This window comes from Meriones unguiculatus, chromosome 1 (assembly GCF_030254825.1).
Source record: "Meriones unguiculatus strain TT.TT164.6M chromosome 1, Bangor_MerUng_6.1, whole genome shotgun sequence".
Classification (NCBI taxonomy): domain Eukaryota; kingdom Metazoa; phylum Chordata; class Mammalia; order Rodentia; family Muridae; genus Meriones; species Meriones unguiculatus.
In genome coordinates this window covers 24564602-24586801 of record NC_083349.1, presented here as the reverse complement: position 1 = coordinate 24586801, position 22200 = coordinate 24564602, and the positions used below count along the sequence as shown (strand labels likewise).

General features: G+C 46.9%; 2 protein-coding genes across 14 annotated transcripts in view; one reads left to right on the top strand and one right to left on the bottom strand.

The window, feature by feature from the left end:
* The window catches only part of LOC110549312 (uncharacterized), a 35586-nt gene extending 21940 nt beyond the window's left edge, over window positions 1–13646 (bottom strand). For 12 of the 13 annotated variants that reach the window (XM_060384580.1, XM_060384578.1, XM_060384575.1 and 9 more), the window contains exons 1-3: window positions 11530–13646; window positions 8819–8925; window positions 7983–8268 (exon numbers count right to left, since the gene is read on the bottom strand). In XM_060384580.1, coding sequence (XP_060240563.1) covers window positions 12108–13583 — 1476 coding nt within the window. In that variant the 5' untranslated portion in view covers window positions 13584–13646 and the 3' untranslated portion in view covers window positions 7983–8268; window positions 8819–8925; window positions 11530–12107. The remainder of the gene's footprint in view (window positions 1–7982; window positions 8269–8818; window positions 8926–11529) is intronic. The other variant, XM_060384590.1, reaches the window with a different exon arrangement.
* A 365-nt stretch (window positions 13647–14011) lies between these two features.
* LOC110549330 (non-structural maintenance of chromosomes element 3 homolog) lies at window positions 14012–20811 on the top strand. Its single transcript, XM_060384574.1, has 2 exons — window positions 14012–14167; window positions 19209–20811. The coding sequence occupies exon 2, from the start codon at window positions 19853–19855 to the stop codon at window positions 20711–20713; it is 861 nt and encodes a 286-aa protein (XP_060240557.1). The 5' UTR covers window positions 14012–14167; window positions 19209–19852; the 3' UTR covers window positions 20714–20811.
* Window positions 20812–22200: the final 1389 nt, after the last annotated feature.

Here is a 22200-nt window from a genome sequence, read left to right as displayed (position 1 = left end):
CAAACAAACAAAAACAGCCCTGCTGTTAAGAGACTGAAACATGGCTCTGCCTCGTTCAGTCCTTGCTTGTCCTCCTATTGTCCCGATCTCTCCACACATATTAAAGCCTCTTGTCAGGCTCCAAGAAGGCTCCAGGCTCCTTGTCAGGCTGTGAGAAGGCGTGGGAGTGAGGACAGAACTCCTCCAAGTAAACCCTAGGCATGTTCCTGGGGGTCAAGGCATCACAAAGAAAGGAAGGAAGGATGAGGACACTGGACAGGGTTCAGAGTCTGGTGAGGAGCGAGCATGGCCTCACAAGACCCAAGTAATCTGGACAGAGACGGTTCTTGACACCAAACTGATGTGGGACACAGCTTGTCTCAGGGAAAAGCTTGCAGGGCTGGCCCAGGGGGCTGGGCAGCATGTTTCCACAGGGGAGATAACCACTGCGGGATACAAAATAAGCCTCTGAGACACAGGGGTACCCGGGAATCAAGGCCAGTGACCTCTTCCAGGCCCCGAGTCAGGCATCTGGCAGGAGGGAGGTTTGCTAGGTTTGACACAACAACCTCTTGCTCGCTGTTCTCCCCTGGGCCTCCACCTGCCCCAGCCTCCCGCCTAAGGGAACTTCCAGGGCACAGCAAATGCACACAAATATGAACACATGATCACTCGGCCCACCTGACCAGGGCCCTGAGGTGTTATTGCTACACTTTAAAATACTTGATAACCTCGGGAAACTGAAAAGCTTCTGCAAGGCAAAGGACGAATGGCAGTCTATAGAAATGGGAAAAGATTTTCACCAATTCTACATCTAACAGAGGACTAATATCCAAAATAGACAAAGGAACTAGCTATCAAGAAAACAGATGAGCTAATTTTAAAACGGGGTACAGCTCTACACAGAGGATTCTCAATAGAGGAAAACAAAACGGCTGAGAAACCCTTAGAGAAACACTCAACCTCTTTAACCATGCAAATCAAAACTACTTTGATTCCATTCTGTACCTGCCAGAATGGCTCAGATCAGTAATACAAATGGCAGCCCGTGTAGTGAAGCTGTGAAGCGGGGGCACTCCTCCATTGCTAATGGGGGTGGAAACTTGTAAATCCACCACGGATATTGAGTATATGGCAGTTCATCAGAAAACTGGGAATTGACCTACCTCAAGTGTTGGTATAACGTTCTTAAGGAATGTATGCAATTTACCTTTGTTCATTCCAATGCTGGTTTCTCCACCCCACTATTTGTTTTCATTCTGGACATTGCGTTGTGCTGTTTATTCTAAACCTGTCTCAAGTTTGTGCAAACATGCCACCATTTGTTCTCTGTAATTTCAATAAAACAATCAGCCAGTGCTGAGCAATGGAGAGAATAGTGAGGGACATGCTGGTCTGGAGGGAAGGAGAAGAAAGGGAGGGGGGGGAGTCAGAGAGCAGAGATCGGCAGGAGAGGACTTGGAACCATGATGAGAGATGAACCAGACCTAAGATGTGACTAAGAGCAAGTACGATGGGTAAAATCTGAATGGCAGGAAGCTATGAGGACTTGGAGGTTTAGGATGGAGTAATCATTGCCCAGCATTGTGCTCTAGCTTAACTAAATACATCCTAGTCTCTGTGTGGTGATTTGAGTATACAGCTGGTTTAGGAATAACCGCTGTTTACTAAAAGATAAATCAATAATAAATATTAATAATCAACAACACTCAAAACCTAGCTCTGTCACTCTTGGGCACAGACCCAAAGGATGTCCTATGCTACTACAAGTACATTTGTTTAACTATGTTCATAGCAGCTTTTTGTGTGTGTGGGAGGGGGGTAAGACAAGGTTTTTCTGTGTAGCTCTGGCTGTCCTGGAAATTAATCTCTAGGCCAGGCTGGCCTCTAACTCAAACACCACTTACCTCTGCCTCCCAAGTGCTGCAATTAGGCATGCACCACCACAGTCCAGCTCATAGCAGCTTTATTCATAATAGCCAGAAACTAGATGTCCTTCAACCAAAGAATGGATAAAGAAAATATGGTACAGCTGGGCACTGTGGTGCACGCCTGTAATCCCAGCCCTTGAGAAGGCAGAGAGAGGTGGGTCTCTGTGAGTTTGAAGCCAGCCTGGTCTACAAAGTGAGTCCAGGACTGCCAAGGCTACACAGAGAAACCCTGTCTCGGAAAAGAGAAGAAGGAGGAGAAGGAGAAGAACATTTACACAATGGAGTACTCAGCTGTTAGAAACAATGACATCATGAAATCTGCAAGCAAATGGATGGAACTAAAAAAAATCACACTGAGTGAGGTAACTGAGACTCAGAAAGTCAAACATGGTACGTACTCACTTATAAGTGGATATTAGCTGTTAATAAAAGGATAATAGAGCTGGTGAGATGGCTCAAAGGTTAAGAGCACTGGCTGTTCTTCCAAAGGTCCTGAGTTCAATTCCCAGGAAACACATGGTAGCTCATAACCATCTATATTGAGATCTGGTGCCCTCTTCTGGCCTGCTGGCACACATGCAGGCAGAATACTGTATAAATAATAAATAAATAAATCTAAAAAGAAGGAAGGAAGGAAAAGGATAATTGTGCTAAAATCCACAGACCCGGAAAGGATGGTTCAAGAGGGGAACTCATGGACCTCCCTGGGAAGGGAGAATAGAATAGATTTTGCAGGTGAACTGGTGGGAGATGAAGGAAGAGAGTACAGACAGAGACAGCTGGAATTGGAGAATATTTGAGGGGCCATGTGGAAACCTAGCACAGTGGAGAACCCCCAGGAAGACCCTATCAAAAGAACCACCATGAAGACCCTATCAAAGATTTCTAGTAATTGGGTATACTGACCCTGAACTGGTCATTTTTTTATAACCAGGTGAGACTTCCAGCAGTGCCACTGGGACACCAAGCCAGCCACGAAACCTTTTACCTACAATCTTCCCCCGCCTGCAAGGTGTGCTGGGGCAACAGTGGTCCAGAGCTTGTGGGAGTGGTCAACCAATGACTGGTCCAACTTGAGGCCCACGCCATGAGAGGGAGCCCAGACTGACCCTGCCTGGAGGACCAGGAACCGGGGGCTGGGCAGCCCAGAGACCCAGGATAGAGCTAAACACAATGGAGGGAAGATCAATGAAATTATTGCTAATGATACTCTGCTATACTCACAGATTCGTGCCTCCCCCAATTGTCATCAGAGAGGCTTCATCCAGCAACTGATGGGAATCGATGCAGAGACCCACAGCCAAAGACTAGGTGGGGCCAGAGGAACCCCACAGAAGTTGGGCAGGAGGACTGAAGGAATCAGAGAAGTCATGACACCATAAAACACAGCCCACAGGGTCAACTAAGGAGGGGAATCACAGACACTGAAGTGACAGTCACAGACTCTGAATGGGTCTGCACAGGTCCTCTGAATATGCATTATGGTTGTGTGGCCTGGTGTTCATGTAGGTCTCTTAACAGTGGAACTGGGGTGTCTCTGACTCTTTTGCCTGCTCTTGGGACCCTTTCGTTCTGCTGGTTGCCACGTCCAGCTTCGGTAAGAGAGTTTGTGCCTAGTCTTACTGTAGCTTATTATGCCATGTTTGGTTGATATCCCGAGGAGGTCCTTTGTTTTTTTTGGAGGGGGGCAGAGGAGGAATGGATCTTGGGGAGAGGAGAGGTGGCAAGGTGGGGTGGAGACTGGAAGGAATGGAGGAAGTAGAAACTGTAGTCAAGATATAACATATGAGAGAAGGATTTTAAAAGAAGAAAAAAAAACACATGTGGTCAGAAAAAGTTAGAGAGATAAAATGCCTGATAATAAGAGGCTCCAGAAATGGTGACGAGCACCTGCTGCTCGCAAAGGACCCAGGCCAGGTGCCAGCTCCCACATCGTGGCTCACAACCATCTGTAGCTCCAGTTCTAGGGAACCTAATCTCCCCTTCGGACCTCTCAGGGCACCAGACATGCTCATGGCACACAGACACACATGCAGGCAAAACACTCACTTAAAATAATTCAAAAGGTAAATTTTAAACTCTTGATAATAGATTATCTAACGTGACAAAATATCTGTTTGCCAACCTGGGTCATGCATTTTCACTTGATGATACATGAACAAGGTTAAGTAAAATGTGAAACTTTCTAAGGATGTACTGAAATTGGATCTCTACAGAAAATGATCAGCTATCTGAACTTCGGCACACACACAATCATATGCATACACACATACACACACACAAATACATACATATATATGTTTTCCCTGAAGGCTTCCTTATGAAGTAGCCAAAGTGTACAGCTCAAAATCTAAGTAAATGATTCATCATAAAACAAATAAAAAAGAACGACAGTAACAACAAAAATCCACCAAAACTTGCGTACTGAGTCCTTCCTTCCTTTTGCCATTTTCCACTACCCAGCTATATTTGTTTACTTTATTTTGTTTGGTATTTTAAGACAAGCTCTCTCTCGGCAGACCAGGCTGTTCTTGAACTCAGAGTGCTTCTCCTACCTCAGTATCCCAAAGTCTAAAGGAATCACAGGCATGACTTATGCCTATAATCACTATCCTTGATGCTATATTTCAATTAAAAAAAATATATATTTTTTTCCTGGCTGGAGAGATGGCTCAGAGGTTAAGAATACTGGTTGCTCTTTCAGAGGCCCTGAGTTTAATTCCCAGCAATCACATGGTGGCTCACAACCAACCATCTATAGTGAGATCTAGTGCCCTCTTCTGGCATGCAGTCATACATGCAGGCAGAATATTGTATAAATAGTGAATAAATCTGTAAAAAAATTTTTTTCCAGAGAGGTTCTCACTGTGTAGCCCTGGCTGGCCTGAAACTTTCTATGTACGCCAGGCTAACCTCAAGCTCAGAGATCCACCTTCCTCTGTCTCCCAAGTGCTGGAGCTAAAGGTGCGCACCACCATGCCTGCCCTAATATCAGTGCTGATCTCAGGAACTATGACCACTCTCACCTTTGTCCCGGGGCAACTGTGCATAACCCTCCTCCCCATGGGCTGGAGAATGGTGAGAACTGAAGTGTTTTGGTTTGTTTGTTTGTTTGTTTGTTTTTAATTCTCACAGAATGAAAAAATAAAAAAGCAAACAAAACAAACACATATTTTGTCTCACTTCTCTTATACTGAAAAGGGATATTTAGGCAGCAAGGGAGGCCTAGACCCAACACTGATTAAAGTGCAGATTGGCGTCTAACCCAGGCTGAGTGATGCAAACACTACAGAGGCAAGCAGGGACCCCAGGCAGGCTGGGAGCCCTGCAGGTGAGAAAGGCCTGTGCGCCTGTAACCCCAGCACTTGGAAGGCACAGTTCTCTGTGAACTCAAGACCAGCCTGGTCTACAGAGCGAGTTTCAGGACAGCCAAGGCTACACGGAGAAAGCCTGTCTTGAAAAATAAAAAGTAAATTAGTCCCCAAAATGAGCCCAATATAACATGGCCGTGGCTTCAATAGTGCACAGGGCTTTGCTGTGTCTTTTTGGGAGCAATAAGCAGTTCTAGGCCTAAATCTACCAAGTATTAAGTGTTACAGCTGCTTTCTCTCTCTTGTCCTCTACTTTTTGTTTTGTTGTTGTTGTTTGTTTAGGCCAGGCTAGACTTATAACACATCCAAGGATGACTTTAAACTCTGATCATCCTGCCTTCAGCTCCTAAGTGCTGGCATTACAGCACACTCGGCCACACACAGCCTTCATTAACTGCTTCCCAGGGAGGTGACTTGTCCTCTAGCTACCTGACAGTGGTAACCCAGTCAGCTGGTATAGTGACAGCATAGTGAGAATAGTGCTGAGCCTCTTGGGTCCAAATCCTGTCTCCAACATTTACAATCAACACAGACTAGCAATGTCACTTAGGTGACCGCTCTGCCTTCAATTCTTATGACCTGTAAAACTCAGACAATCAAACAGTTCCTGGCTCAGTGGATAACAGCATGGCTGACAACCTGAGTGTGAATCCCAGAACCCATATTAAAAACAACAAAACAAAGCCAGAGCCCATGCCATGCATCTGTAACCACAGCTCTCCTGCAGAGAAATGAAAAGTACAGCTAGAAAATTTCCCAAACAGCTGAGGGCCAACTAGCCTGGAGGATTTTGTCCAGCAGAAACACACACACACACACACACACACAGTGAGAGTAAATTTTAAAAACCTACACTAAGTAAAATTTACACTACGTAAATTTTAAAAACATCACACTCTCTTTGTTTTAGGGTTGAGTGACAAAGCAAAGAACCCATTGCAGAGGGAGACCCCGATGTACAGATCAGTCAGCACCTCCTGTGAGTTGGGCGCCTTCTCTCTCAACACTTATTCACAGTCAACGAGCAAGTCCTGCTTCCTTCCTTCCTTCCTTCCTTCCTTCCTTCCTTCCTTCCTTCCCTTTCCTTTCTTTCTTTCTTCTTCTTCTTCTCATGGTTTCTCTGTGTAGCCCTGGCTGTCCTGGAACTAGATCTATAGACCAGGCTGGCCTTGAACTCACAGAGATTCACCTGCCTCTGCCTACCAAGTGCTGGGATTACAGGTGTGTGCCAACATGGCCTGGCTCTGATAAGGGTCTCTAAACCTCTCTTTTCACTCCCACTCTGCCTTGGGTCACCCCCTCGCCCTCTCCACCCTGGACCATTACAACTCTCTGACATCATAGCTCCTGCTTGGGCCCTGGTAATTTCAACTCTTAGCCATTTTCATAAGAGAAACACAGATCTGATGGTGTCATTCTCCCTACCACCTACAGAAAAAAGTCTAAATTCTTTCATCAAGGCTCTCCCATGTTCACATCTGATTAGTATGGACAATATTCTTCCTACTTTAGCCTTACCAGAGCCTGTCCTTGCCTGTTCCTGAAATCCATTCACTTTTCCATCATGGCCCTCACCACATTATCCTTTTGGCTCAGTTCCTCATGTTCACTTTTATGGTCCCTGTTCCTTCTTGCTCTCTCCCTCTAAGTCAGGGTCTCACTATATAGCCCTGGTTGGTCTAGAACTCTCCAAGTAGACCAGGCTGACCTTGAACTCACAGAGATCTAACTGCCTTTGCCTCCTGAGTGCTGGGACTAAAGGTGTGTGCCACTGCACTGGCCCTTCTTAACCTTGTAAATCCAGCCCCAAATAGTTGTCTCTACTATGGAGCCTTTTCTGGTGTGTTACTAGCCTGCCTCTGTAACTGGGGCTGCCCAGCACTCTTTAAACCATTCCATCATGCCTTGGGGTATATTTGATGATCTATCTGTTCCAGTATGAGGAAAAAAACACAAAGAACAAGGACGTAGTCATATTTCCAGCCAACATATAGTAAGTATTCAGTGCTTGCTGAATGAATTAAGCCATTGAAACAAGAGCCAAACAATAAAAATGATGATGATATTACTTTTAAAATCCTATTATAAGACAAACAGATCTAGCTGGGCATAGTGGTGCACACCTTTAGTACCAGCACTCACTAGGCAGAGGCAGGTGGATATCTGTGAGTTCAAGGTCTACATAGTGAGCTCCAGGCTAGCCAGAGCTATGTAGTGAGACCCTGTCTTGAAAAAAAAAAAAAAAAAAGAAAAGAAAAGAAAAAGAAACATCAATTGTTGGAAATATACAAAGGAAAAGAAAAAAGTAGGACACATAAAATCACTCAGAAGCCCTTAACTCTCAGAAATGTATGCATTCTGGTTAACTTTAGCAGAAAGGGGATTATACACATAAAACCCAGCCAGGTTAAATTTTGTGGGCCTGTTATCTCAGCTACTTGGGAGTCCGAGGCAGACAGTCATGAGCTCAGTGCCTAGGCAATATAGCAAGAACCTTCAAATAAAATAGGGGCTGGCTGCAGAATGCACACCTTTAATTCCAGCAGGTTGGAGGCAGAAGTAGGTGGCTCTCTGTGAGTTCAAGGCCAGGCTGCCTACAAGAAGCTCCAGGTCAGCCTGAGCTATATAGACCTTGTCTCAATAAACAAACAAACAAATAAGCCTTGTAGCTATCTAGATAATTCAACACATCTGCACTTACGAGGCAGTTGACATTTGTCATGGTAACTTGGTCTTCACTGGTGTCTGTGGTCTCGGTGGAACACAGCAGATATCTCAGGTAAAGAAGTCAGCCAGCCAAGGAACAGAAATCTGGTGAGTCCTCAAAATCTGTTCTTCCTGAAGTGTATGTAGGTCATGTCCCACACACGGGCAGAGACTGAGTCTTCACCCAGAGTCCAGGAAGACATCTCTTAAAGAAAGGACGATACCTCAGCTCGAAGACGCCCCAGAGTAGTCGTCAAATGTGGCCTCGGGTAGACAGGGCTCTGAGGAAGAAGAAAAACATTACTCTTTTGCATTAACATTCTTTCTTTTAATATAACGAGTGTTTTGTGCGTGCATGCACCTGAACCCACATGAGTGCAGTGCCTGAGGGAGTCAGAAGAGGGCAGCAGAACTGGGGGTACAGACGCGGTGAGCCACCTGGTGGATGCTCAGCTTGAACCCCAGTCCCCTGAGAGAGCAGCCAGCGCTCTTAACGGTTGAGCTGTACCCCGGCCCCAGCATTTATGTTCTTTAAAAAATAGCCACTGAAGTGATTTTTTTCTGCAAGCTTCACTGAATGAATGGAAGGGCTGTTCATCAGCACCCCCACCCCCACCCCCGGCAGAGCTTGCTTTGGCAAGCTAGGAAACTAAGTCAGCTGGTCCAGAAACAGTGGAGACTGATGTCTAACAGAGTGGAATGGCTCTGAGGTCAGGCTCTGCATGACAGCCTGGCTCCGGCAGGCGGAGTTTGGTAGACTTGATAGAACTGAGCAAAGGGTCAAATGATAAAGAGCGTGCACAATGCTTGGCCTGCACCTACACAACTTACCTGCTCATAATAAGAAGCCAGGAAGTGGTATCAGTTCACCAGCAAGATCTTATCACCAAAGAAAGGCGGAACGGCCGTGCACATTTGCAATCCCAGCATTTAGGAGACTGAGACAGGATCAAAAGGTTGCTGTCAGTTGGGGCTACATAACAAGTTCAAGACCAGCCCAGGGTATATAGAGATATCCTGAAACACACACACATACACACTCACACACACACACACTCACACACACACAAATCAAACCAACCAACTAAACAATCACACCAAAAAAAAACAGGCAGTGGTGGCCAAACCTTTAATCCTAGCACTTGAGAGGCAGAGAACTCAGGTGTATCTTTGTGAGCTGGAGGCCAGCCTGGTCTAGAGCTAGTTCCAGGACAGGCAGAAAAGAAAGTAAGTAAGGGCTGGAGAGATGACTCGGTAGTTAAGAGCACTTGCTGATTTTGCAGAGACCTGGTTCATAACCTTCTATCACCCCAGTTCCAAAGGATCCAACACCCTCTTCTGGCTTCTGTGGGCAGAGCACGTATGTGGTGCCGAAACATACAGGCAAGCAAAACACTCCTACATGTAAAAATAAGACTCTTTAAAATAAAAATAAAAATAAAGAATATATAAAAGACCCTGCTAGTAGGCTTGAGTCATCAGGAGCTTATCTTACAGCGTTTCCACTGTCTCTACTTTATTGTCCAACTACCTCATCAGAGTTGTCAGAAAATGGAGGAAACAGCAACCGATTGGTTTCTGACCAAGGAAGAAGCAGAAATGTCAGGGACAAAAAGCAGAAAACAGGCCACAGCCACAAAATGCCTTGCTGTGTAACTGGCTCCAGCATAAAAATAGATGTGGAATCCTAATGGCCATGCTGGAAGACAACAAAACCAGCCTTCCAGTGGCTGAGCCCATCCTGTGCCCAGGGAGACCTCAGGTTCAGGGATGGGACAAAGACACGCCTGGAGGCTTCATGGGGACAGTCGAGCAGGGAAATTACTGCAGTGGTTTGCCCCTTGATGTTAAAGGGTGGTGAGGTGGGTAACCTCAATACATGGTTAATGCCCACTGTGTGGCAGGACTGGGGCACCCCCCCCACAGACACACACTTCTGTTCCCACTGAGCTTACGTGCCAGGGATGACAGACAGATGCTTAATGACTGCCACAGGCACACGTGGTTTGTAATTCTAACACTCAGCAGGCTCAAGCAGGAAGATGGAGACCTTGAGGACAGGCTGAGCAACACCACAAGAGTCTGTCTCGAGCGATGGGGGTCGGGGACTGGCTCAATGTTTACCTCCTGTGGTCACTTTCTGTGGAATCTATCAGATGACGTAACTGACCAAAACAAAGAAAGGGGAAATGGGAAAAACCTCTTTTGCAGCCTTGTGGGGAACCTAGGCAAGAGTACTCGGGAAACAATGACAAGACACGAAGCAGCGAGCCACCATGGTGGCTCATGCTTGTGACCCTGGCAGAGGCAGGAGTGATGCCGCGCATCTGAGGTCAACCTGGGCTGCAGTGTAAGTTGTAGGCAAGCTTGAGCTACAGCCTGAGACCTTGTCAAAACAGAAATGAAGGCTGGAGATGTATCAAAGTTGGCAGAACACTTGCCTAGCATGCACGAAACCCCGGGTTCCATCCTCAGCACCCCAAAAACTATGGCGGCAAACACCTGTAACCTCACCACTCCGGAGATGGAGGAGGAAGAGCAGAGGTTCAGTGCCGTTGTTAGCCACAATGAGAATTTGAAGCCAGCCTGGAGCACATAAAACTGTCCATAGACATACATACACACACACACACACAACACCAACAGTAGCAACAACATGGACAAAAGACGTGAGGCTATCATATGCTTATGACACTTATCATATTAAATTTCTATTCAGAAATTATGCTTTAAAAAAAAAATAACCAAGCCGGGCACGGTGGTGCATATCTATAATTCTAGCCCTCAGGAGGCAGAGGCAGGTACATCTCTGAGTTCCAGGACAGCCTGGTCTACAAAGTAAGTTCTGGTTCAGCCTGAGCTACACAGAGCAACCCTATCGAGAGACAGAGACAAGAGAGTCAGAGAGACAGAGGGAGAGAGAGAGAGAGAAAGAGAGAGAGGCATGCCAGGCTCAGTGGCACATGCCTGTAATCCCAGCACTCAGGGAGGCAAAGGCATGTGGATCTCTGTGAGTTTGAGGCCAGCCTGGTCTACAAGGTAAGTCCAGGAGAGCCAAGACTACACAAAGAAACCCTGTCTTGAAAAACAAAACAAAGGAAGGAAGGAAGGAAGGAAGGAAGGAAGGAAGGAAGGAAGGAAGGAAGGGAAAGGAAAAAATTCATATACAAGGAAAATCTTTATATTAAGCATGGACAGCTCAAATCTGATGTGAGGGTGAGGTGAACCTGTGAAAATGGGATTAGTTACTAGTGAGGGCGTTTGGCCCAGCTACATAGGGCTCTGCAGAGGACTGTCAGAACAGATGGTAAAACTGGTTGCATGAAATATATAGAAATACTGAAGGAAATCGGTTTAAAAATCAGTGCATGCCTTTTATCCCAGCACTCAGGAGGCAGAGGCAGGTGGATCTCTGTGAGTTTAAGGACAGCCTTATCTACAGAGCAAGTTACAGGACAGCCAGGGCTACACAGAGAGAAACCCTGTCTAAGAAAAAAAAAATAATTGTTTTTAATTAAACAAACAAACAAAAACCAACAAACCTAAGCACCATGGCAGGATATGGCTTCTCACTTCCTTAAGCTTTTATTCCATCACTCCTCTTCCCTTTGTCTCCCTGCTGCTGGAGCCCCTCAGTTTTTGGCATCAGCTTCGGACACCTCACTCATTGGCTGCTTCTCCCACAGCCTTCCGCGTCCATCTTTCATCCTGCTATAATCTCTTTTAACCTTTTACATCTCAGACTCCCTTACTATGTACATATCTGCCAAAATCCAGCCCACCCTCGACCCATTTCTCAAATAGTTTTTTAAGATGCAACAGTCAGCTTCCTTCTACTTAGCATTTGCTCCCAAGTCTTTTCTTCTTCCTTAACATGTTTCCATGTCCCTCTTTCAAACTCTTCACTTCCATCAATACTTGCTTGGCTTCCATGCCCAGAAATTTTGCCTCCATTCCCATGATCCTTTTAGGTCCAGACTCCTCACTCACATTTGCCCTTTCAAAATTAGCAAAGTTCTGCTTGGCTCTAGCTTCTCTTTGACTTTACCACTGCTTCTTCATCCTCCTCTGATTCCACAGAGCCTTCTCTAACTGTGTCTTTCTCTTCCACGGGAACAGATCAATCAGCAGTATCTTTCATTTCATCCCCGGCAGAACTGTCAATTCCCATCTCTTCTTCTGCTCCTCCTTGTTCATCTGTACTGTCATGAATTTGCATTTCCTGACTCGTATTTTCCATCACACTTTCATCATCAGTAATTTCTATCACTTTTTCCATATCTTCTTCAGTTGCCATCTCTGTTCTTGAACGCGTTTCCAGCTTCATTTCATCAGATTCCAATTCCTCAATATTTGACTCCAGATTATCTCCAGTGGAGATATCACCAGTCCTCAGCTTCTCTCCACTGGACCTTAATTTCTCTTTACTCAACTTCTGCTTTTCATCATTTGACTTCACCTTCTCTCTGATGGAAACCCGCCTCTCTCCACTGTCCGAGGCCTTTTCTCTGATGGAAACCCGCCTCTCTCCACTGTCCAAGGCCTTCTCTCTGACAACACCCCGCCTCTCTCCACTGTCCAAGGCCTTCTCTCTGATGGACCCCCGCCTCTCTCTAATGTCCAAGGCCTTCTCTCTGATGGACCCCCGCCTCTCTCTACTGTCCATTTTCGCTACAATAGATCTCCGTCTCTCTCCACTATGCCCCGGTCTCTCTCTACTGTCCACTTTCTCTACAACAGATCTCCGCCTCTCTCCACTATGCCCTGGTCTCTCTCTACTGTCCACTTTCTCTACAACAGATCTCCGCTTCTCTCCCCTATATCCCTGTCTCTCTCTACTGTCCACTTTCTCTACAACAGATCTCCGCTTCTCTCCACTATATCCCTGTCTCTCTCTACTGTCCACTTTCTCTACAACAGATCTCCGCTTCTCTCCTCTGCCCACCACCTTCTCTCCAGTGGACCCCCGTTTCTCTTTCTTGTACATCAAGTTCTCCTCACTCGACTCCTCAATCTGCCCCAGTTGATCCCCTCTGGACCTCAAGTCCCCTCTAGTGGTCCTCAACCTGTCCTTAAACTTGTCCTTCAATCTTTCTTCAGGCTCTGCAGTCATCTCTGCACTCCTGGATACACCTTGAACTTTGGAGTCTCCTGGTCTCCAAATCTTCTCTGAGCTGCCAGGCTCCAGAATTGCTGAAGCCTGTACCGTCCTTCCCGCACTGTTTAGGAGCTTCGTGTCCACCCTCTCCTGATGCAGGCCCGATCTCTCTTTCGAGGACTTCTTCCCCTCGTCCTCCGGCTTCCAGTCCTCAGATTCCAACTTTGTGTCCCACAGTTTAGACTTTTGCAGGTTTCTGTCCAAGAGTTCCACTCTCTTTCCAATTACGATGAGCCCGTTCCAGGGCTTCCACACCTCTTTCTCTCGCACTTGCGCCTTCTTGTGCTCCGGTAGCGATCGCCTGTGGACATGGTGGGCCTTGCTTCGGGAGCCCCGGGACCGGGTCTTACTGCGTCCCCGGGACCCCCTAAGCTGCTTACTCCGTACTTTCGAGCACGTACGTGGACACCTTGACGGAACCTCTTGCTCCACATACATTGCTACCTGCCCTCGCCCCTAGGCCCCCTGACCTACTTGGGTCCCCCATTACCCACTACCCAACCCACCCTCCCACCCTAGCCCTCATTTCCGGGCTCCCCGCCCCGCCCCGCCCCGCCCCGCCCACCGCCCAGTGGCGCCAAGCTGTCCTAGTGCGCATGTGCAGCTTCTTGCCCCCCGTTAGAAGAAGGCGGGGCCGGAACGGCCGCGTTTGTGCCGCCCACCCGCGGAAACAGCACGTGACCTCTGTAATCCTAGAGCCCTCCCCTACCCACAGGCCCTGGCCTATCCTGGGCCGGCTCTCTGGTGCCGCCTAAATGCTAACACAGGATGGACAGGCCTTACAGCCAATAGATGCTCGAGTGGTAGACTTAGTGCCCAATCAGAAGGAGCAGCTGAGGGCAATAGGGCCCACCCAAGGGAGGTGGCAGCCAGGGTCAGTGTCAACTGATAGCATCCCTATAAGGGTCCCCTCATCCAAGTTCTTGGGGAGAGTAGGCCGTGGCCAGGTGTAGGATTCTTGTGTGTCCCAGATGAGGAGCACCGTGGAAGAGCATCATCAGGAGGCTGGGAAAGAGAGTAAGGTAAAGGAAGGAAGGAAACCTCTTCCTACTCCACTTCACTCCGTCTTAGCACTCCAAGCAGAGAGAGAGCTGAGTAAGGGAATGCGGCGCTTGTATGGCCCCTGCAGAGAGGCGGGTTGAGGATGTAAACATAATCAGGATTTTACCTCAGCCTCCCCAGGACCAACTTAGTACTGGCTTGATGGGGGAGAATGGGGCAGACTGCCAGTGACTGAGCTGGGTAGGAGAATCCTGTTGAATATACAGGCTCGCCCGTGAATTTGTGTTCATATATTTATAAGACCATCCATTCTTCAGTTTCTCTTTTCAACCCCCATTCAAAGGGTATTGGAGATCTTCATTGTTTTGGGACTTGCATAAATACACACTTGAGGTAGGAACTGAAGGCTGTGGTGAGCTGTGGCAGAGGTAGGGAATGGAACCGCTAAGGTGTGTTCTGAAAGTCACATCCCCCGGAAGCAGCTATCAACTCAGAATGGAGCTAGACATCAAGAAGGAAGCCAGGAGCCAGGTGTGGTGGCCCACGCCTATAATCCTAGCTCTTGGGAGGCAGAGGCAAGTGGATCACTGTGAATTTGAGGCCAGCCTGGTCTGCAAAGGGAATCCAGGACATCCAAGACTACATAGAAAAACCCTGTCTTGAAAAACACAAACAGCCTGGCACGTTAGTGCACACCTGTGATCCCAGCACTCAGGGAGGCAGAGGCAGGAGGATCTCAGTGAGTTCTAGGCCAGCCTTATCTACAAAGCGATTCCAGGATAGTCAAGGTTGCACAGCGAAATCCTGTCTCTGTAAGTAGAAAGCCAGGGAGTAGGGCTCCTGCTGCACCAAGGAGCTAGTGTGCCTGTATTTGGAGAAAGGCAGAAGTCTGCCTTGGTAGGGCCAGAGAATCCAAGAAGTGGCGAGTAGGATTGAAGTGGAATTTTGAGGGAAAGGGGCAAGCAAGGCTTTCTGTCTACATATGTTGATATTAGAAGATACAAATAAATAGCTAGGCATGGTGATACATACCTTTAATTCTGGAACTCCAGAGGCATAGGCAAAGGCAAAAAGATCTCCATAAATTTAAGGCCAGTCTGGTTTACAGGGAGTGTTGTAAACCAGCCAGGGCTATATAGTGAGAGCTTGTCTCAAAAGTAGAATATATATATGTGTATGTCTCATATATATGTGTGTGTGTGTGTGTGTGTGTGTGTGTGTGTGTTTATAGAACATGTTTATAAAGTGATTAGAAGCCAGATGTAGTCCCAGCATTTATGAGTGTAAGGCCCACTGGAACTACAGTGTGAAGCTCTGTCATAAATACACACATTTCTTTATTTATCAGAACAATGCCTAACATATTTAAGGCCGAATATAGATGTTACCTATTGGTATTGTTGTGGTTGCTATTATCAAATAAGTTACTATATATTCTGAGAGTGTGCTGAACTGTCAAACTGATGAGTGCACCTCAGATTTGTAGGGGCCACATTTTCTGAAAAAAAACTTCATCCTGTAGGTTAAATACCACTGTCACAAAGTGCATCTTTCAAATGTAGAGGCAAAGCTGGAGAGATGTCCCAGTGGTTAAGAGCTATGGCTACTCTTGTAAAGGACCTGAGTTTGGTTTTCAGGACCTATATCAGGAGGTTCCCAGTTGCCTCTAATCCAGCTATGGAGGCTCAGATGCCCTCTTCTGGCCTTCTTGGAAACTTGCACTCAAATGTGCATACTCATGCACACATATATGACACGTAAATAAAAAATTTAAATTTAATGTAGAGAGACATTAAAAGGAACACGAAAGGACTTGGCAAGTATGTTTTAGTGGTACAATACTTGCCTAGCAAGGAAAGCAGTTTGAGCCTTAGCACTGCAAAAATAATCAATAATGATGATGATAAATACAAGTACAAATATAATAGGGAAGAAAGGATAAAAATATAAAATATTTGATTAATCTTACTAAAGATTAGAAAAATAAATAATAAAAAGGTGAGACATACCGACACAAAGAAAGGATATATGCCTGAGGACAAATGTACATATTCAAATGTCACATTGGAGCCACTTGTAGAGGTGCAAATCTGTAGCCCTGGCACTTAGGAGGTAGAGCCAGGAGGATCAGGAGGAGTTCAAGATCACACTCAACTACACAGTGAGGTAGAAGCCAGCCTGAGCTGCATAGGGCGATCCTGGCTCAAAAGTGAGACAGAGAGCAAAACAAAACAGCGATGACCAATCTCTTTTAAAAGTCTAAACGTTTCCAACATGTAGAAATGACAAATCTTTAAGGAGATGTAAAGGCGATGGTGGCACATGCCTTTACTCCCTTCAGCACTCAGGAGGCAGAGGCAGGCAGATCTCTGTGAGTTCCAGGAGGCCAGCCTGGTCTACAGAGGAAGTCCAGAACAGCCAGGGCTACACCGAGAAACCCTGTCAAACAAGGAGTAGGAAGAAGAAGAAGGCGGGGAGGGAGAAAAGAAGAAGAAGCAGCTAATTCTCTGATTTGATCATTTCACAGTACACACATACACCAGTCATCACTGTACCCAAAAATATGGTAAAAATGTGCCAATTCGAAGAAACTGGAGAACATCTGTCTGGCCAGTGAGCTGTCTCTGGGTGAAGGCCCTTGCCACTAAGCCTGACAACCCAAGTTTGATCCCAAGATCCTCATGATGGAAGGAGAGACTCCTACAATTGTCCTCTGACTTCCATGTGCGTACTGCGACACACCTGTGCCAGTGCCACACCTGTGCCGCCGCCACACATATCCACACAATAGATAAATATGTTAAAAAGATAATTCCCTTGAATGCCTCAAGGAATTTAGCTATAAACATAGCTACACTTAGAGATGACTTTGAAGAGGCTTTAAATTGCACATCCCCAAGTCTACAGATACATGTTACAGATTTTAATAAGGTCGAATTTTTATAAACCCTGAAAATCTATTTTGGCTAAACTTGTTTATATAGAGACTATTATTATTATTGTGGTTTTTTCCAAGACAGGGTTTCTCTGTATAGCCCTGGCTGGAACTTCCTCTGTATACCAGCCTGGCCTCAAACTCACAGAGATCCACCTGCCTCAGCTTCCCAAATGCTGGGATTAAAAGGCATGCGCTCCCAGCTCCTAACTTGCATTAATATTTTTTAAAATCTACATTTGCGTGGGGACTAGAGAGGTGGCTTTGTGGTTAAGGGCACTGGTTGCTTTCCCAGAATACCTTGGTTCAATTCCCAGAACCTATACGGCAGCTCACAGCACTCAGCTCACAACGGAGCTGTCTGTTATTCCAGTGGATCGAGGACACACACTGCACATAACACACACACTCACACACAAAAAAATGTAAGTAAGCACATGAAGAAAAACATACACACAAAACTGTCTGTGGCACCAGCTCCGGAGGACCTGACTCCCTCTCACAGACATACGTTCAAAACACCATTGCACATAAAATAAATATAAATTTAAAACCACATTTTCCCTATTTTATGTTGGTTGGTTGTTTTTTTTTTTGTTTGTTTTTTTGTTTTGTGTGTGTGTGTGTGTGTGTATGTGCTGTTTGGTTGGTTTAGTTTTCTTTTTTTGGGGGGGACAAGATTTCTCTGTGTAGCACTGGCTGTCCTGGAACTCAATCTGTAGACCAGGCTGGCCTGGAACTCACAGTGATCCGCCTGCCTCTGCCTCCTAAATGCTGGGATTAAAGGTGTGTGCCACCACCCCTGGCTTCGTTTTGTTGTTGTTTTTTTGCCTGCTATGTGTGTGTGCTGAGTATGTGAGTTCACATATATGTGGAGGCCTGAGGTTAATGTCTCTTTTAAAAAAATATATATATATATATTTACTTTTATTTCATGTGTATGAGTGTTTTGTCTGTCTGTCTGACTATGCACTCACTGTATGCAATCAGTGCTGAGAGAAGCCAGAATTCCCTGGAACAGATGTTTGTTAGCCACCACGGGTTGCTGGGAATGGACCCTGGGGCCTCTGGAAGAGCAGACAGATGTTCTTAACTGCTCAGCCATCTCCTGCGCCCTATTGATGTCTTTCAGTTGCACCTGGAGTTTGCCATTTGAGCTAGATTGCCGAGCTACCTTCTCCTGGAGATTCCTTTCCTGTCTTAGGCTAGGGTTATAAATGGTGTCCCGTGTTACCTGGCTTTTACACTTGTTCTAGGGAGCCCAACCGCTTCCCTCTGATTATACGGCCCTTTACCTATCTTTCCAGCCTCCCACCTTTTAGAAAAGATCTTAAAATGTCTTTAACTATGTGTACATGTGTGTCTCCATGTGGTTTGTGCATGTGTGAGTTCAGGTGCCCTCGGGGTACAGAGGCATCAGATCCCCTGGAGCTGGAGTTACAACGGGTTATAAGCCACTGATGTGGGCGCTGGGAACCATACTTGTCCTGGAAGGACAGCAAGTTACGCTGAGCCAGCTCTCCGGCCACTGATCTTCTTTCTCAGACTGTAGCCCAGGCCCACTGTGTAGGCCAGGTTACTGTGAATTGTCCGTAATTCTACTTGCTCAGCCTTCCGAGTGCTGGGATTCAGGCCTCTCTATCATGGTTGGTGTGCCTCTCCTTCTTACTTTTGTCATAGAGGTCTACTTTTATTATTTATGTTAATATCTCTGTGTCTGTCTGAATATACGCACATGAATGAGCGCGCCACAAAAAGTCCAGGTTGGCCTTGAAGGCACAGAGATCTGTCTGCCTGCCTCTGATTAAAGATGTGGGCCACCACTCCTGTTATACAAAAAAAAAAAAAAAAAAAAAGTTTTAGGATTTTGCTGATTTGTTTTATTTTTGAGATAGGGTTTCTCTGTGTAGCCTCGGCTGTCCTAGAACCCGCTCTGTAGACCAGGCCGGCCTCAAACTCACAGAGATCCGCCTGCTGCTGACCGGGATTACAAGTGTGCTCCTCTGTGCCGGGCTCTAGTTCCTGTGTTTAGTTTTTGTTTTATTTATTATTGCGGGGGGTGGGGGATGTGTGGAGACCAGAGGACAGCCTTTGAGATTGTTTCCTCTTTCCCCCGTGGGTTCCAGCAAGCAAACTCGGGTCGCCAGGCTTGTGCAACAAGTGCTTTTACCCACTGAGCCATCTTGTTGGCCCTCCAATGGGGTATTCCAAATTACATATTTGGTAGAGTTTGGCCAACACAGGGCAGACGGAGGCAAGACAAAGAGTTGGGGCCGTCGTCAGCTGCGTGGGCACTATGTCCAAACAACGAAAACAAAAACTTAAGGATATTTTACCACCTGCTCCAAGCTGTCAAGAACATTAAGAGAAAGGGAAAAGAGGCTAAATGCGATGGACGGTCCAGACCGGAAGCCCAGCCGCTCCAGAGGGTCAGGCAGGACAGCCGGATTGCCTCAGTGGTTTATTGCCTTCCGCAGCACTGCAAGAGAAAGGAGACAACCCAGGACGCAAACCCTAAACTGTGATCAAGTTAGAACAGTGGTATAATACGTCAGGAGGGTAGTCCTTTAGCGAGGCCATCTTCCAGGAACGCAAGGCGCTCGGCATTTGAAACCAGCCAAATCCAACTAGGAAGCGTGGTTTGTCCCCACCCCCACCTCGCTCCTCACTCCCCCTCCTCCAGCCCCGTTGCGCGCGGGCGCCCCGTGCTGACTACAACTCCCAGTCGCCGGGTTTTGCCGGTTACGGGAGGGTTTCTCCGCCTGGTCACATGTTGCAAAAACCGAGGAGCAGGGGCCGCCCCGGTGCTCAGCTTGGGAGCGGCGGCGGCTGCCGCCCGGATGTCTCTGGGGAGATCCCGAGCGGGCCTGGCCACCCCGACGACTCGCAGGCCACCCCAGGCGCCCTGCCGTCCGGCTCCCGCCCGGCCCAGGCCACCTCCGCCCCGGAGCTCCGGACCCAGCAGCAGCTGGAGCTTAAAGTGGCGGAGCTGGTGCACTTCTTGCTGATTAAGGACCAGAGGAAGATCCCGATCAGGCGGACCGGCATCCTGAAGCACGTCATCCGAGACTACAAGGACATCTTTCCAGACCTGCTCAGGCTGGCTGCCGAGCGGCTCCACTACGTGTTTGGGTACAAGCTGGTGGAGCTGGAACCCAAGAGCAACGCCTATGTCCTCATCAACGCCCTGGAGCCGGTGGAGGAGGACGGTGAAGCGAGGGGCCGCCAGGGACCGCCCACCACCGGCCTCCTCATGATTATCTTGGGGCTCATCTTTATGAACGGCCACAGCATCGCAGAAACCGAAGTCTGGGATTTTCTACGTCGCCTGGGGGTGTACCCCACCAAGAAGCATTCAGTGTTTGGAGATCCGAAGAAACTCATCACTGAGGACTTCGTGAGGCAGTGTTACCTGGCGTCCCGGCGGATACCCCACACGGATCCCGTGGACTGTGAGCTCCAGTGGGGTCCGCGAGCGAATCTGGAAACCAGCAAGATGAAAGTTCTGAAATTTGTAGCCAAAATTCACAATCAAGATCCCAAGGACTGGCCCACGCAGTACTGTGAGGCTCTGGCAGACGAGCAGACTAGGACCAGGCCTGAGCCAAGTGGTCCAGCCTCGACCTCTTGAAATAAATGTCCCGGGTTTCTCCAGCGAAAGCCAGAGGAATAGGGAACGTGTGGGTGAAAGGAGCGTATTTCCACAGCAATAAAAATGCATTACTTTAAGATGTGTTTCAGTTTATTTTTTTTTTCTCTTAGAATTGTGATATTGTATGAATTCTCTTAGAATTGTGATAGTCTGTGAAAATAAATTCAGGACAGCCAAGGCTACACAGGGAAACCCTGTCTCAAAAAACAAACAACAAGCAAACAAACAAACAAAAAAACAGAAAACAGGGGAAAGAACTGTTTTTATTTAAAGACAGTATTCTTGTGAGTGCATGATGTGTAAGCGCACATATGTGCCATGCCCGTGTAGCGCTCAGAGGACAATCCATGGGAGCTGGTTTTCATCCTCCACTGTATGGGACGTGGGAATCTGACCGGGCTTGGTGGCCGCACCCACACCCACCCGTTACCTGCTGATGTTTGGGGGTTTTGTCTTCAGGTGTGGGTTTCTCTGTGTAGCCCTGGCTGTCCTGGAACTTGCTCTGTAGACCAGGCTGACCCAGGAACTCAGAGATCCACCTGCCTCTGCCTCCCCAGTGCTGGGATTAAAGGTGTGTGCCACCACTGCCTGATCTTTTTTTTGAACAGTGTCTCATGTAACCCAGACTGGTCTCACACTCCTATTCCTCCCCATCCTAAGAGCTGCAAAGAACCAGGCATGGAGTGGCATAGTTATAATCCCAGCACTGTAGAAGCAGTAGTAGGAAAATGAATTAGAGTTGGAAGCTAAGCTATCCTGAGCTATATAGTTTCAGGCCAGCCTGGGCTACATAGGAATACCCTGTCTCACAAAACCAAATAATAATAATGACAATAATAATAATAAATCATTTTACTAAATATTTTAAAATTTCTGTGTCTGTGTGTGGGTATATGCATATGAGTGTGGGTACCCTCAGAGGCCAGAAGAGGGCACTGGGTCCTCTGGAGCTGGAGTTAAAGGCAGTTCTTAGCTGCCTGAGGTGGGTGCTGGAATCCCAGTTCTCTTTATTTTTAATTTCATCCGATGTGTATGGGTGCCTTGTCTGCATGTATGTCTGTGCAGTGTTCCTATCTGGTGCAGAAAATATAGAATGTCCTAGGACTGGAGTTACAGATGTTGTGACCTGTGGGTGCTGGGGGATTGAACTCCAGAACTCTTGGAAGAGGTTGTCTCTTTACTGCTGAGTCATCTCATAGCCCCTAAATAAAATTTTAAAACAGAATAACAGGAAAATCCACATAATTATAATTATCCTGAGAAAGGAAAAGTTGATATACATCAACAGCCATCTGAGGAGCTTCATTAATATAATAAAAGATATGTAAAAACGTTTGAATTTTGTTTCTTAAACATTTGTGTGTGTACACACTCTAGCATACATATGCTGGTCAGAGGACAACTGTGTAGGGTTATTTCTTTTCTTCTCCCTTTACCTGGTTCCATTAAGCTTTCAAAACAAATGC

Bases quoted from the DNA above. Each gene is read 5' to 3' on its own strand.
- LOC110549330 (XM_060384574.1), top strand. From the start codon at position 19,853: ATGTTGCAAAAACCGAGGAGCAGGGGCCGCCCCGGTGCTCAGCTTGGG.